Source organism: Doryrhamphus excisus, linkage group LG12 (assembly GCF_037039965.1).
Source record: "Doryrhamphus excisus strain RoL-2023G ecotype Guam linkage group LG12, RoL_Dexc_Guam_v1.1, whole genome shotgun sequence".
Classification (NCBI taxonomy): domain Eukaryota; kingdom Metazoa; phylum Chordata; class Actinopteri; order Syngnathiformes; family Syngnathidae; genus Doryrhamphus; species Doryrhamphus excisus.
The window spans coordinates 8987921-9003413 of record NC_136368.1 but is presented as its reverse complement, the minus strand read 5'-3'; the positions used below and the strand labels follow the sequence as shown (position 1 = coordinate 9003413).

Genomic DNA, 15493 nt, shown 5'->3' with positions numbered 1-15493 from the left:
TGTGATGACTGCTCCGCCACAGTGTGCCGTAAAGTTGCATAGTTGTTCATTCTTGGTCTGCTCAACTAGTGAGAGTGCTTTTATTCGTCTGTTGCGTTGGTATGTGATGTTTTTGGTATTTCTTGTTGTCGCACCATGACTTAAACTGTTATGCCTTGCGGTCACCCAGTGAAATGTGATGGGCTGTGTATGGCGTAAAAAGCAAGCTTATTCTTTTACTTGGCATTCATGTTACCTATTTCAAAGCAGGTGGCAATATTTAAACTAAGCCTAACTGTTAGAGGCTAATTAAAAGTTGAAAACGTACCCTTATGATGTGGCAGTGGGGTGCCGGGACTGCGTGTGTTGCAGGGTCCTCCGGCAAGACAAAGCTGACTGGTGGATGCCTGTCTGTAAAATATATATCGGCGAACCCATGCGCGTATCGGCCGATACCGATTCAAGTAAAGAACGCAAATATCAGCCTGCCGATTTATTGGTCGATCCTTACTCTGCAGTTGACTACATAAAACCCCACCTGTATGAAGTACATGTCAATGAACTTGCTAGCTTTTGTGGTTACTGGTAGCATTAGAAATTTAAATGACAAGTTGGGATTTCTGGACGGGACACTTTCCTCATCAAACTATAATTTACTTTATAATTAGCCTTCTTGTTTTAAAGGGGGGTTGCACAATATGTAGTGCAGCAATTAACAGCCAACTTCAATGTGTGCACAGTTACTAAATAAATAAATACATTTAAAAAAGAGAGAGAGAAAACGTAAGCTGCAGCGGAGCAACGCATCAGACAATTACCCAGCAGAGAGAATTTTAAATAGCTCTCTCATTAGAGCTGTTATGCAGGCAGGCTGTGCAGAGGGGTTTCAACGCACGGAGAGAGAGATTCACCATGATACAGAGACCAAACTTAATTAGATATCCACATTTACCTCGACCGCCGGTAATCTTGCACATTACAAGCGAAAGGAAAACAAAAACTTCATCTGGCGTGACAGTGCACAAGACTTCAGCTCAGTGAGCCTGTAAAGGATTAACTCCAGACGTGTTTTCCTTCAGTATATTACACAAACAGCAGAAACTGAACCGATATTGCAAACTGCTCAGCCAGTGTTAATACTGCTTAGTGGTTTAGGGGTGTCGCTCAGTTCACGGGACAAGATGCTAACACGAGATTGGGTGTGAAATGTGGAGTCAACTGGCAACAGCTTGCCACAGTCTGAGCCTATCGATGCCAGTGTGTGTGATTGCTTGCGTTTCAATCGCATGGCGTTTTGGACTTTTCTGCCATCTTTGTTGACACATTTTGCCTGGCTTCCTTCTGTCACTGTGGCGGCAGCTAGAGTTATCCGCCTGGCCTCTGGTCCACACACTTTACCAAACAAGCAATGCGGTTTGTTTTTGTCCTGCGGGGAAGGTACAGGTGGCTGTCAAGTTCATCAGGTACCTGCTAACTTGCTTTCTTAAATTGTCACTTAACATTGCTCTCGTTACCTTGATAATACTTGTCTTCAAAACACTAGTTGTGTTATCTAAGTTGTTTAACATGAAACATGTAGTGTGTCCAGCTTTAAGACAGTGACACTATCACAGGGGTCTCCCGCAGGTAGCTCGTAAGCTACCAGGCAAATGACAAATGTGCACAAAATAGCATACAAACAATGGCCACACTTTTTGAGTGATGATCTGCTTTGCGAATAAAGTACAACAAAAGAGAACATAAAACACAAATAAATGACCTTGCCTTTGCTTTTAGTAAAGTGTCTTTAATGGTACTGAAAGTTGGATACACATACGCTATCTTGACAGTAACGTACAAATAGGCTAGTTAACTCCCAAAGAAGAAGGCAGGCTGATGTGTGTAATAAAAAAATGTGTTGGTAGTATTTATCAGTAATACTGTACAATACAAATGAGAGGAAATGTGAATATTTACTTTGCAAGCCAATTTCGGTGTGAGCCCCTCAATTTTGAGCTTACGCTTTTAATACTTTAAGCTTAGAGGCCCACTGTGCTCAGAGTAATAAAAAAGTGAGCCCTGTAGCTCAACATATTTTTACACTTGCCAATGCATGTTTCTATTAGGGATGCCCCAATCAGGGCGTTATGCTGCCGGGTCCGATCATCCATGAGTGGGATTGTCCGATACCGATCACATGGGTTAACAGTACATTTTTCAATATATATACAGTGAAGAAAATAAGTATTTGAACACCCTGCTATTTTGCTATTTCTCCCACTTAGAAATCATGGAGGGGTCTGAAATTTTCATCGTAGGTGCATGTCCACTGTGAGAGAGATAAACTAAAAAGAAAAATCCAGAAATCACAATGCATGATTTTTTAACAATTTATTTGTGTGATACAGCTGCAAATAAGTATTTGAACACCTGAGAAAATGAATGTTAATATTTGGTACAGTAGCCTTTGTTTGCTATTACAGAGGTCAAACGTTTCCTGTAGTTTTTCACCAGGTTTGCACACACTGCAGGAGGGATCTTGGCCCACTCCTCCACACAGATCTTCTCTAGATCAGTCAGGTTTCTGGGCTGTCGCTGAGAAACACGGAGTTTGAGCTCCCTCCAAAGATTTTCGATTGGGTTCAGGTCTGGAGACTGGCTGGGCCATGCTAGAACCTTGATATGCTTCTTACGGAGCCACTCCTTGGTTTTCCTGGCTGTGTGCTTCGGGTCGTTGTCGTGTTGGAAGACCCAGCCACGACCCATCTTCAATGCTCTGACAGAGGGAAGGAGGTTGTTCCCCAAAATCTCACAATACACGGCCCCAGTCATCCTCTCTTTAATGCAGTGCACTCGTCCTGTCCCATGTGCAGAAAAACACCCCCAAAGCATGATGCTACCACCCCCATGCTTCACAGTAGGGATGGTGTTCTTCGGATTGTACTCTTCATTCTTCTTCCTCCAAACAGGCTTATTGGAATTATGACCAAAAAGTTCTATTTTGGTCTCATCTGACCATAAAACTTTCTCCCATGACTCCTCTGTATCATCCAAATGGTCATATGCAAACTTAAGACGGGCCTTGACATGTGCTGGTTTAAGCAGGGGAACCTTTCGTGCCATGCATGATTTCACATCATGACGTCTTAGTGTATTACCTACAGTAACCTTGGAAACGGTGGTCCCAGCTCTTTTCAGGTCATTGACCAAGTCCTGTCGTGTAGTTCTGGGCTGATTCCTCACCTTTCTTAGAATCATTGAGACCCCACGAGGTGATATCTTGCATGGGGCTCCACTCCGATTGAGATTGACCGTCATGTTTAGCTTCTTCCATTTTCTAATGATAGCTCCAACAGTGGACCTTTTTTCACCAAGCTGCTTGGTAATTGCTCCGTAGCCCTTTCCAGCCTTGTGGAGGTGTACAATTTTGTCTCTGGTGTCTTTGGACAGCTCTTTGGTCTTCGCCATGTTACAAGTTAAAGTCTTACTGATTGTATGGGGTGGACAGGTGTCTTTATGCAGCTAACGACCTCAAACAGGTGCATCTGATTCAGGATGATACATGGAGTGCAGGTGGACTTCTAATGGGCAGACTAACAGGTCTTTCAGGGTCAGAATTCTAGATGATACACAGGTGTTCAAATACTTATTTGCAGCTGTATCACACAAATAAATTGTTAAAAAATCATGCATTGTGATTTCTGGATTTTTCTTTTTAGTTTATCTCTCTCACAGTGGACATGCACCTACGATGAAAATTTCAGACCCCTCCATGATTTCTAAGTGGGAGAAATAGCAAAATAGCAGGGTGTTCAAATACTTATTTTCTTCACTGTATGATGAGAGGTATTGGCCAGGGCTGCTGTTAGACAATTCCAAGGCCCTCTGGCAAATACATAGGTATTTATCAAAATATTGTCTCCCCTCCCCTTTATTTGTGTGAAATGTTTCTTGTACTATTTTCATCTTAAAATAACAGGATAAAGGCTGTACGGTGTACAAGTGGTTAGAGCACAGGCCTCACAGCTAGGAGACCAGAGTTCAATTCCACCCTCAGCCATCTCTGAGCAGTTATAATAAAAAGCTCATAAGAGTTGAAGCAAATATTCTTTGAACATTTGAGTTTCAGCTTCAGCTTCAAAAATCAGCAAGCGAGCTCAGAGACCCCTGTGATGGAGAGTATCACCATCATATGGCAGGACACACTGTGTGTTTGGGTTAATGAAACAACCACACATAAATAGTGTTCTGAGGACCAGATATAATTAGTACAATGACTGCTAGGCAAAGCATATAAAGAAAGATCTGAGCGAAGTCAAACACAAATCGGTGATCAAACATGCTGCCATCGATTGTCGTCGCCTGTGCTACGCTGGCAAACGGCAACCTTTGAGATTTTCCAGGCGAGTGCCAATTCTCACAGCAAGCTGGTACAAGGTGTGTTCCAAGTCATCTCATTCCGAGTGGGCAACGCTACACATTCATGTCATGTTTGTGGTGTTGTGACATGAATTGTCATAACACACCTATCATTTCTAGTAATCGGCTTTGAAATGCATTTATCGTCATGTGTTTTTACAGAAATTGGCCAATACGGTGGCTGCTCGATCGGAGCATTCCTAGTTCGTGCACAAGGCGACAACAGCATTGTTACACAATGGCTCAAAGGACTCATAAAATAGGATGCGACTGTTTGATGAATAGCAATCACTGCATTGACTGCAAGCTCAGACAACAAAGTTATTCCTTTACCTGCAGTTTAAGTGCTATGATCAAGTCAAGACTATCACTAAGGGATAGAACTTTTCAGCAAATTAGTTCTAATATTGAACAAGCTGTACAACTTGAAAAAAAATCATCTTAACACAAAGTGTTTTGTGACGGGAAAAAATACAATCACAACTGATTTCCTTCCTCTCTTGTGAAGAAGCTTGTCTGACTGGATCCTTTTCGGTGCAATGGGATGGCATGTTCTGAATGTATTACTGCCGCTGATGCATTATTCATAACAAGTGTGTTTACATCCATGCATATTCATGATGGGACTACAAGGCTCAAATCAGGTTGAACTGTATAACTGATTAAATGGTGGAAGAAAAAAGTGTGAGGATGCAAATTCTCTTTCTAAATATTCAGGAGTTTAATAAGTTGGTAGGGTGTGTGTGTTTAAGTATAAAACATCAAAAAATAGAGTTAATAAGTAGCATACTTGAAAACCATCCAAAGCATCTTACGCACTGGTATATCACGGCAATATTGTTGTGGCATACTGCATAAAGCTGAATTTAAATAACAAAATCTGTCAGGGGGAGACCACACACCAGCTCCTTTCAATACCCTGCTTTGACTTGCAAAGACACAGCGTACACATTTCCCTCGCTTTCAGCCCTCCCTGAATGCAGCAGAGCTCGGTCAGTCATAATAATACGCCATTCTGTTTTTCAACCTTTCTAAGTTGAAGTGGAAACTTGATAACCCAACAGCATGTTGCCTTCGAGTGTTAAGTAAGCACTTTTCCGCTTTGAGCAAACCAACAATACAGCTCTATCAAGCTGTGTCTTGCCCAGTCTTGAAAGCTACAAACAAGAGTTAATAGCTATGTGTCAGTTGTGAACGAAATGGCTCTTAAAAACGACTCTTTGAAGCGGAACCATATGAGCCGGTTTGTTTTTGTTGCCTCTATTTTTTGTTTGTTCAATTTAGGGATAGACCGATATGTTTTTTTTCCCCGGCAGATGGCCGATTTTGCTTGGGCCGATATTTGTGGCCGATACTGCTTTTGCTCCCTCAATTTATATGACAAAATTCTGATGATAACAAATATTACAGGTCTCCAGTTTAAACAAATATTTATTGAAATGTAAACACTGAACACAGTAGGATTCAGCTTTCTTAAACACACATTTAAACGGCATTGTCAACTTTAAAAGGAATAAATATTCAACCATGTGCAAAACATTTCTGTCGTAGTTTAAGTTTTATCTATCATCAATGTGATAACTGCTCCTCCGCAGTGTGATGCGCAACCCCCCTCCACACACAAACACATCACACTGACACAGTTTAGTAGGATATATAAAACATTTCTATCATCATTAAAGTTTGTGTTGTACACGCTAAAGACCTCTGATAGCAGACATGGCTGCTCCAATTCCTTCTGTGTGTGTGTTTGTGCGTGTTTGGCGAGAGCGCACACACATAACAGGGCTCTACATTAAAAACCAAAATGACTTGCCCATAGGGAATCCTTAAGGTGAGAACTACTTGCCCGAACTTAATATGTAAAATGAAAAGACTGCCATAATGATATCATGTAATTTTTTGTGGCATCACATGAGAATCTCAAATAAATAAAATAATAAAATAAATAATACTGTAGCGTTGCATGTGTGTTGTATTCCGGGCTGTAGTTTCATGCATGGACGCTGGGGGGCAGTCATGTTCAGCTCGCGGTCTTGGAGCGGGCGTTTTGGGACCAAAGAAGAGGAACGAGAGGGAAAAAAGGAGAAGTTCGGTTGCCGTGCGCCCAGCTAGTTAGTTAAGTCTGCAACAGGCCAGTAAGTTGTTTTTCATGCTGCCTTGGAAATAAAAACCATGCAACGATAGAGGTTCATCACTTTTTGCTGTTTCCTTCAGAATTAGACGATGTTGGCAGCGACGCCATGATGGATGTTTTCGTAGTCAAACGATCGCTGATTGGTTGATCGCGAACAACGGGTGTGGGTAAAACGCGGACTGTGGATTACGGACCGCGGTCTAAATAAACGATTCTGATTGGTCCATTGCAAGGATTGCTTTGCAAATTACCACCGGAATTACGCAGTCTGTGTTTTACCAACACCCAACAAGAACCGCTTTAAAAAAAACTCTTGCCCGACGGGAATATCACTGATTAGATTTACTTGCCCGAATTTTGTTTTAACTTGCCCCGGGCCATCGGTACATCGTTATTGACGAGCCCTGCATAATATGACACGCATTTAACCTCAGCCCGACATTCGCTGAATGAAACTCCTACAAACACCACAGGACTGAATTGACAACGTTGACATTAAAGCGGTGTTGGTAACAGCTGTACATATTAGCCTCTAACTACATCAACAGCTCCCTAATTCCAACGGTAGGCACTTTTAAAGATGAAGCATTCAGCAGCATTCCTGGTTTTCCGACCCACAAACTAAACTATATTGTAGCGTCGCTGGGAGCACTTCCTGGTTCCCAGCATACTTTGCCACACCGTGAATGTAAATAGTTTGTAGTTAAAGTTGCATAGTTGTTCATTCTTGGTCTGCTCAGCTAGTGAGAGTGCTTTTATTCGTCTGTTGCGTTGGTATGTGATGTTTTTGAGATTTCTTCTTGTCAGACCCTGACAAACTGTCTGCCTAGCGGTCACCCAGTGAAATGTGATGGGCTGTGTATGGCGTAAAAAGCAAGCTTATTCTTTTACTTGGCATTCATGTTACCTATTTCAAAGCAGGTGGCAATATTTCAACTAAGCCTAACTGCTAGAGGCTAATTAAAAGTTGAAAACGTACCCTTGTTATGATGTGGCGGTGGGGTGCCGCGACTGCGTGTGTTGCAGGGTCCTCCGGCAACACAAAGCTGCCCGGCGGATGCCTGTCTGTAAGTCATCCGGCGGAAAAATATATTGACGAAACCACGCGCGTATCAGCCGATACCGATTCGAACGCAAATATCGGCTCGATATATTGGCCGGTCCTTAGTTCGATTCACATGGTCAAATACACCCTCTGGCGTCTCTGTGTGCAGTCTGAGCAAGAGGGGGCAGGGGTTACAGACACAGCACAAGCACAGAGAAAGATAGAAAATGGGGGAATGAGAAGGAGACAAGCAAAGTGGGGAAATTTGGACCATTGCATTGATATTAGGAAGGCAGACTGTCCAGCACACAAAAAAGTAAAAAGCTACTTGGCAAACAGAAAGTAATGTGAAACTGGGCGAATATACAGCTGCAAGCTTAAATATATCATACGACGTACCTCAGGGGTCAAATACTGGGACCAAAATTGTTCAACCTACTCATAAATGACATCTATAAAGTCTCAAAAGACCTAAAGTATTATTTACCTTTTACAAAATTATTGCATTCTGTTCTAGCGGATTTGGTTTTACCCTATCTTACTTGTTGTGTGGAAATATGGGGAACTCACAAATAAGTACATTTGACTCGCTAACTGTATTACAAAAAAGATCAGGATAATCCATAATCCCAGTTATAGAGAACACACCAACACTCTATTCTGAACATCATAGTTATTAAAATTTGTTGACCTGGTAAGCTTTCAGACAATTAAAATGATCTATAAAGCAAAAAAAAAAAAACAATATCCAGAAAATTTGTTTTTTGTGGACAAGGGAAAGCCCCAACTGTAACATATGCTTTCCCATGAATTTGGGTGTGGTCGGTGAGTTGTGGTGTGAGCATAGTTTTTAGACGTGATGGGATTTTTAATCAATTGATCAAGAACGTCCCCTGACAACTGTGCTTCCCGGACGTCCCATGAAAAAGCTTCTCTAAAGCAAAACAAGACAACAAGGAGTCTACTAATAATGAAAATAAAAACAAGTGTGACTTATTTAAAACATGGGCACATTACAATTTTAAGCAAGAAAATTGTGAATCAAGATTTATTTGCCAAATCGTGGGGCTCTACCATGAATTTAACCATAGATTTATTCAAGCAGCCAAATTATCTGAGGATCCGGTTCTTTTTTAGTGAATGGAGCCCCAAGAAGCAGCTCAATCCCATCACTACCAGTTAAGAATGACCTGACTGCCTGTTATTGTGGCTTTCCGGAAGTGGGCCTCAATGCCCCTCCTAGTGCCTCAGGGTGGGGAAAGGGAGTGGAGGGGGTACAGGTACTCTTTGTACCTGTGTACGTGGAGACAGAAAGTACCGCCAAAAGACTTGTGGTTTGGTTGCAAAACTGGGAAAGCTAGTGCAAAAAAGTGCAATCACACACACTCAAAAAGTGCGCCAAACGACTTAAATCAACCCGGACAGAGGTTGTTTTCCTCGGGAGAGGTTCCGAAAATCAGAGCTGGGGGTGTTTTAAGTGCACAGTCGAGTTAAACGTGCGCCCTTCGGTTTGTTGTCGAGCTCCGTCTCGTCACCGCGTGATGAAATATGCTGAACGCCGCACTCCAGCTCCGCCAGGCCCGCATGAATAACACAACAGGCTACTGTAGCTCCACTGCGCCGAGCACAAAAGGCTGGGGGCGAGGAAAAACGGCACCCAGCTCCTCCATCGCACGCCGAAAGTGTGCAGGTACTCCACACAAAACATATCCTCCAGATTTGGAGGCTGTTTGATCGAAAAAATAACGAGAAGGCGAAAGAGTGCAGGCGTGTGCACTGTTGGCTAAAATGAATATGCAACAGCACTTTCAAAAGCCATCAACACAAAGCCAAGCGCTAGCATCCATGCTAACGCTAGCTTGCTAGCGTTGCCATTTCAACCCGAAGCGCGCCGGTGAAATATAGAAATGTGTCACATAAGCAGGCGAGCGTCGGTGTTTATTAATAAAATATGCTAAGTCCTGTTTGTCGACAGATGTATGAATATGTAGCGGCCGTCTAATCACACAAAAGGGGAGGCATGTTTCCATGTAATTTATCGTCCTTCGGCCAATAGCTCGTTTCCTGCTATGTCAAATTACTGCTGTCGAGCACCGAGAACAATAAACGAGGGCTTATTATCGTGCTGTTCTGTTTTGTACACGTGTGTAATTGATGTATCTCAAATCGTAGAATGGTTTGAATATGACTATGAATATGTAAAATGCCGTAATCATTACCTGTTCCTGAACTCTCATCTTGACTCGCTGCACCTCCGTCCGCCATTTTGAATATTTAACCACACAATCCCAGCCCTGCCCGCTACGTGCGCGGGCACGCACATAGGAGCGCGCGACCTGTGCAATGTACTGTATTTACATAATGATAACCATATATTAAACTTAGCTCGATTAGACGTTTTGAGTGTTGATTTTGAAGGTTTGGGTATTCGTTTTGTTCAACATGTAAAAAATAATTACACGCACGATAAAGTAAAAAAATCCAAACACAATTTTACCATTACACTTTCTCTGCACTTTTGATGAAAATGAGCAACTATGCTAGACTCTGTTTTTTTTTATCTTACATTTTATCTTCCATATCCGTTCAAACCATTCAATCCACAAAGTGCAGCCTGGGAGTCGTTTACGGCCCCTGCTTCAAGACATGTTCTAAAAATATAATAATAAAGACAATCCCCCCCCAAAAACAAAAATAATGATAAAAAAGTCTAAATATTAAGATGAAAAATAAATGAATTGTTTTATGAAAACCTAAGAATAAAAAGTAATTTTTTGGGACTGACATTATATTATTATAAGGAAAATAAACATAATTTTAGTAACATATGGTTCAAATATTAAAGAAAAATGTTTTTTAGGTGTAATATTATGAGAAACAAATAAAGCTATACGTTTTGGGAACATTAGTTGTGGAAAAACTTGTAATATTATGAAAATAAAGTTAAAATGTGAAAATAAAGTCAGAATTACGGGAAGAATATTCAAAAGAAGAAAGTTGAAATCATTGGAAAAAACAGCTGAAATGGAACACACCGATCCAGACAATCCCAAACACGCTGAATGGGTGACCATTCGAATATGAGGTGTTGCTCGTGGATGAATGGCACAATAATGGGCTTCAGGATCTGTGTTGCGGTCCCAGTGGCCAAAGGTGGTGTAATGGTCAGGAAAAAAACTAAGCTAACCTCTGGGCGACCCCCGTGAGCCATATTCAGTCATTAGGTCTGTAATCACAGGCGTGCTGTAAAACCAGAGCTCTGAAGTTGTTGAAATGATCCCAGTTACAATTAGTATCCAATCTTTCATGATCCCATATTCCCATTTTCTGAACAGATCTGACACTAATTCAAATGTTACAGTTCAGTAGATGGGTAGTTTTTATTGATACAATACTACACCCTGCAGGTCATAAGGAACACAACAATGTGTTCATGTACTGTCTGTAAGGGTACTAACTTCCAGGAAGTAGAATGGGAAAGTATAAGAATTACCCGGGGAAAAAGACATGGATTTTGATCATGAAAAAAGTTCACTTTACGCAACTGGGTGACTAACCGTAAACTGTTATAATAATTTGTACACAAAGTCACAAAGATTCACACTTCCTCCTTGACGTGTTTAACCAATAAAAGACTAATTTCATGTCAATTGGTCCTATGGTGACATGTGACCTCTTGCTGTTCACTTATTACCTGGAAGAGTCAAGTGCACACACCTGAGAGATCACCCACAAGGTGAGGCGGGCTTTTGTTCCTGTCCACCAAGGACGTCATTTTCATCAGAGTTTGACTTTTAATGCGGCAATGGCAGCAGCAAGGAAGCAGATTGGGTGGCTGGATCTACTTTTTATACTTACAGGTAAACATTGAGTGTTAAAAAAAAATTCAAATCTCCGCCACACCTTTTAGTATATGGTCGTGAGCGTCAATTATTAACCCGGTGCTTTGCCACTAAACTGGAAGCAAGTTACTTTCGACTGAGAAGCATCCACCATATTGGGCAGAATCTTGAACATTTCTTCATTAAGTACATGATTTATATTCTGTACATTCTAAAAGTATTTACAGTCGTCCCTCGCTACATCACGGTTCCCACATTCTATTGCCTTTTGTCCAAAAATATTCATATTGAAGCAAACTGTCTGTATATGAGACATCTTATATGACACATCTTTCTCACACCCATTCCGCCTACAAAGCTTGCTATTATATCTATGCTGTGACTGTGTAGTAACAGGTACATTCGTGATAACATGTAATACGTAATGTTTTGCAGTATGTTGGTCATTTTAAGCACTAGCGGAACTTCCTTCCTGGCCTGAGGTGTTGTGATTGGGTGGTGAAGTTGGTCACTAGCCAGTAGTAGCTAGCCGGTGTGGTATGGCGAGGTCTTACTACACCAGTAAAGTAGTTCTTCAGCGTAATAATAATAATGTTAATAACAGTCACAATAACAACGTTGCTGTATCTAAATTGATCTTTAGGCTTTATAGGAGTAATAGTTGTGCCCCATTACATGAATTCTATGCTGCTTCTTTTTATCTGTTTGGATATCTTTATAATGCACAGACAAGAGAAAGACTTGTGTGTTCATGTCTTACATAAGGATGATGGGCAAAAGTTGTTTTTAGACCAACATTGAAATGTAGTATTCTATAATGGTCACTGGGTGTCAGTAATTGTTCAGTGAGACAAGCACCCGACTTGAACTGGCTTTTGTAGCATGTTTACTTTATCTAACAATAGGCACAATAATAATGACATAATAGTACTAACTGACTTCACTTCCTGTCAAACTGGCTTATTTTCTATGATTGTATACACTATGTTGGGTAATATGAGTGTAAAGGTGACTAAATGGGTGTTATTTCATGTCTAGATGGCTCTAATTATGTTGAATGTCCTATTTATTGATGCCATAAATACGACCATTTTCAATTTAGCAAGAAGGACTCCTACCTATTGTACGAACCGTGATAAACCAAGAATTATTGTTAAGGGTCTACACTGTAAAATAATTTCCTGTGAATTTACAGTAATTTACTGACAGCACGATACCAGTAAATCACTGTAATATATTTCACAGTATGATTACTGTGATTTATTTTACAGTAATAAAGATATGACTGTAAATTGCATTTACAGTATTTCACATGTAGCACGATGCCAGTAAAATACACCAATATATTTCACAGTATGTTTGCTGTGATTTATTTTACAGTAATAAAAATAGGAGTGTAAATTAAACTTACAGTATTTTACTGGCAGCCAGTTTACTGTGATTAATTTACAGTAATAAAAAAAAGTACTGTAAATCAAATCACAGTAAACATACTGTGACAATTCAAATTACTGTAACCTCAAAATATGTATGTTACTGTAATTTTACTGTAATTTTCTTCACTGTAATACAAAACGGTGTATGTATTTCACTTTCACATTAGTGCTTCCCGGCTGCAGGAGCTTGCAGGTTTCAATCCCACAGAAGGAATATGTGGCCGCAAATGGAGACGATATTACTCTGACCTGCTCCTTCATTCCCGCCAAGCTCGACTTTAGCATCCTGCTTGTCACATGGGAGGCGCATCCGGACGACACTGAGGATACAATGGTAAAACATTCATTGAAAGTCTTGTATTGGTGGTTAGAACATTGGCCTTGAAGAAACTTTGGGAGAAATTGAGAGTGAAGTAGAAAACTCCCGGGCATTTGTAGAGCAAATTAAATAACCATCACAAATGAAAGATAGTGCTTTTCTACTATAACGCCAGTCAGAGGTTGGGGGGTCGGGGGTGTAAGTGCCACTTGTTTGTCTGGAGGGTAGGAAATTTGAGGGTGACATAAAGGTTAATAACTGATATAATCATTCATTTTTAAGCATCCCTAAGAGGGCTGGACATAGACAGAGACAGACACCACTGAGCGCTGAGCTGTACGTCAACCTTGCCGCCATATTAGATGTGTCAATGTCAATGAATACAAGTATATTAGTGGGTGTGTGAATGTATAAAAGAGAGTAATTCACTTGAATAAAGGGAAGTACATTTACTTGTATTCATTCATAGCGCAGCTTTGACACATCCAATATGGCAGCGACGTTGACGTATCGCAGCAGTGGGCGTCTATCTACGTATGTCAATGGGGCCAGCGTGCCAGCCGGCACATTTTTATTCAACACATATATTCCATTTTCTTTGTTTGTGTCTGTTCCAGAAAACTGTGGCCACCTTTTTTTTAAACAACCCGGTGGACATCGCCCCCGATTATGAAGGTCGAGCATTTTTGGAAGTGGATGTTGCCCGTCAACAAAGCACGCTGCGTTTAACAAAGCTGACAGTGAAGGACAGTCGTAGCTTTCAGTGCAGTGTGAAGATCCCCAATGATGATGAAGGAACTACCGCTGCCTCCGCTTCCCTTCTAGTTCTAGGTTGCCAATAACTCCTATGGTTTCCATTTGTTTTGAGTGTAGTACGAATTAGATAGGATGTTATGCTCTTCCTCCAGTGGCTCCCTCGGCGCCCCTGTGCAGGCTTCAGGGAACAGCAGAATATTGGCATGACGTCACCCTAACCTGCAAGTCTGAGGAGGGCTCCCCAAAACCTAGCTACCAATGGAAGAGCTACAGCGTGGAGAACATCCCCAGACAGTTCCCACCCAAGACCACAGAGAGTCGGTTTCCACTGTATCAGTATTTACCGCGTGTGAAGGACCCCAAGGTTGACGGCTTTTTATTCTCTTTGTCTTACAGAAGATGGAACACTATCACTTTTCAATATTTCAAGGGAGACATCTGGCTTCTTTATTTGTTTATCAACTAATCGAGTTGGCTCTGCCAGCTGCAACTTCACCTTAGCCGTGATTCCTGGTATCAGAAATAATATATAACTGCGTTTATGACAAGTCAAATATCCAAACAACTGAAATGGATCATCTTAGAAAATGAGATGAGAAGATATGTTTTCCTCGCAGGCGGCACAAATATTGGGGCTACTGCAGGTATAATTGGAGGTGTCATCGCTGGAATCATCGTTCTCGGAATCGTCATCTTCTCCTGCTGTAAGAAAAGGGGTGAAAAGGACAAGCATGCTAAAGGGTACGGCCATTTTGTTGTTGTCAGATGCTCAGAATTAGATGTCAAAAGCATCCATGCTTGCATCAAATTTCTTTGCCACAGAGAGATGGAATTTTCTGACAAAGGAACTGGAACTCAGTACCGGGATGAAGAGTCCGATGGCGTAACACAGCAGACTGAATACAAAGATGCTGTTCTTCAGAACCATCACGGTGCTTGCGATAGCGACGGGGAAAACAATGATGGCGACGGCACTCAGCGTTACCAGGACAGCCAACATGATCACCGCCGCGGCAGTCGCGATCACCTGGACGAAAAACATTTTGAGGAACGGAGCAAGCACAGAGATAGTCGCGACAGGCTTGGCAACTGGCAAGGTAGTCGCGATCGCCTGGATGATCAGCGCAACCGTTACGGTGGTAGTTGGGATCGCTTGGATGAATGCCATGAGTACAGAGGTAGCCGCAACAGGCTCCACGATCAGCGTGACCATTATGGCGGAAGCCGAGACCGCCTCGAAGAACAAAGGCAGTACAGAGGGAGTGAAGAAAGGCTCAACGACCCTCGAGACCGCTACGGTGGAAGTTGGAATCGCCTTAATAACCCCTACGACCGCTAGTTTACATTGTTGGATTAATGGTAGGGATGTGACGTGTACCATTACCATGGTTACTACATACTGTATTTTAGTTTTAAGGCCATGGTTAGGTTCATTCCCTTGTGTAGCAAGGGAACAAAATGCAGAATATATGACTTAATGAAATAATTTTTCAAATTAAACATCAAAAACTGCTAACCGTAGCAGGTAATTCTCCGATACATTTGTAGTAGCAGTAACAGTTCCATCTTGTCGTCTTGTTC

The 15493-nt window shown here is 41.5% G+C and overlaps 2 protein-coding genes across 10 annotated transcripts in view; one reads left to right on the top strand and one right to left on the bottom strand.

Annotated features, from left to right (window-relative positions):
• Positions 1 to 9846, bottom strand: part of LOC131135824 (POU domain, class 2, transcription factor 1) — a 27747-nt gene extending 17901 nt beyond the window's left edge. For all 8 annotated transcript variants that reach the window (XM_058082139.2, XM_058082140.2, XM_058082136.2 and 5 more), the window contains exon 1: positions 9779 to 9846. In XM_058082139.2, coding sequence (XP_057938122.2) covers positions 9779 to 9824 — 46 coding nt within the window. In that variant the 5' untranslated portion in view covers positions 9825 to 9846. The remainder of the gene's footprint in view (positions 1 to 9778) is intronic.
• On the top strand, positions 9031 to 15493 carry LOC131135825 (cell surface A33 antigen). Of its 2 annotated transcripts, none has more exons than XM_058082145.2 (7): positions 9031 to 9249; positions 13005 to 13171; positions 13774 to 13987; positions 14065 to 14229; positions 14309 to 14425; positions 14530 to 14653; positions 14735 to 15493. In XM_058082145.2, the coding sequence occupies exons 1-7, from the start codon at positions 9108 to 9110 to the stop codon at positions 15249 to 15251; spliced, it is 1446 nt and encodes a 481-aa protein (XP_057938128.2). In that variant the 5' UTR covers positions 9031 to 9107; the 3' UTR covers positions 15252 to 15493. The 2 variants fall into 2 exon arrangements, with proteins under 2 accessions (XP_057938128.2, XP_057938129.2); XM_058082146.2 differs by lacking the exon at positions 9031 to 9249 and adding an exon at positions 11112 to 11419.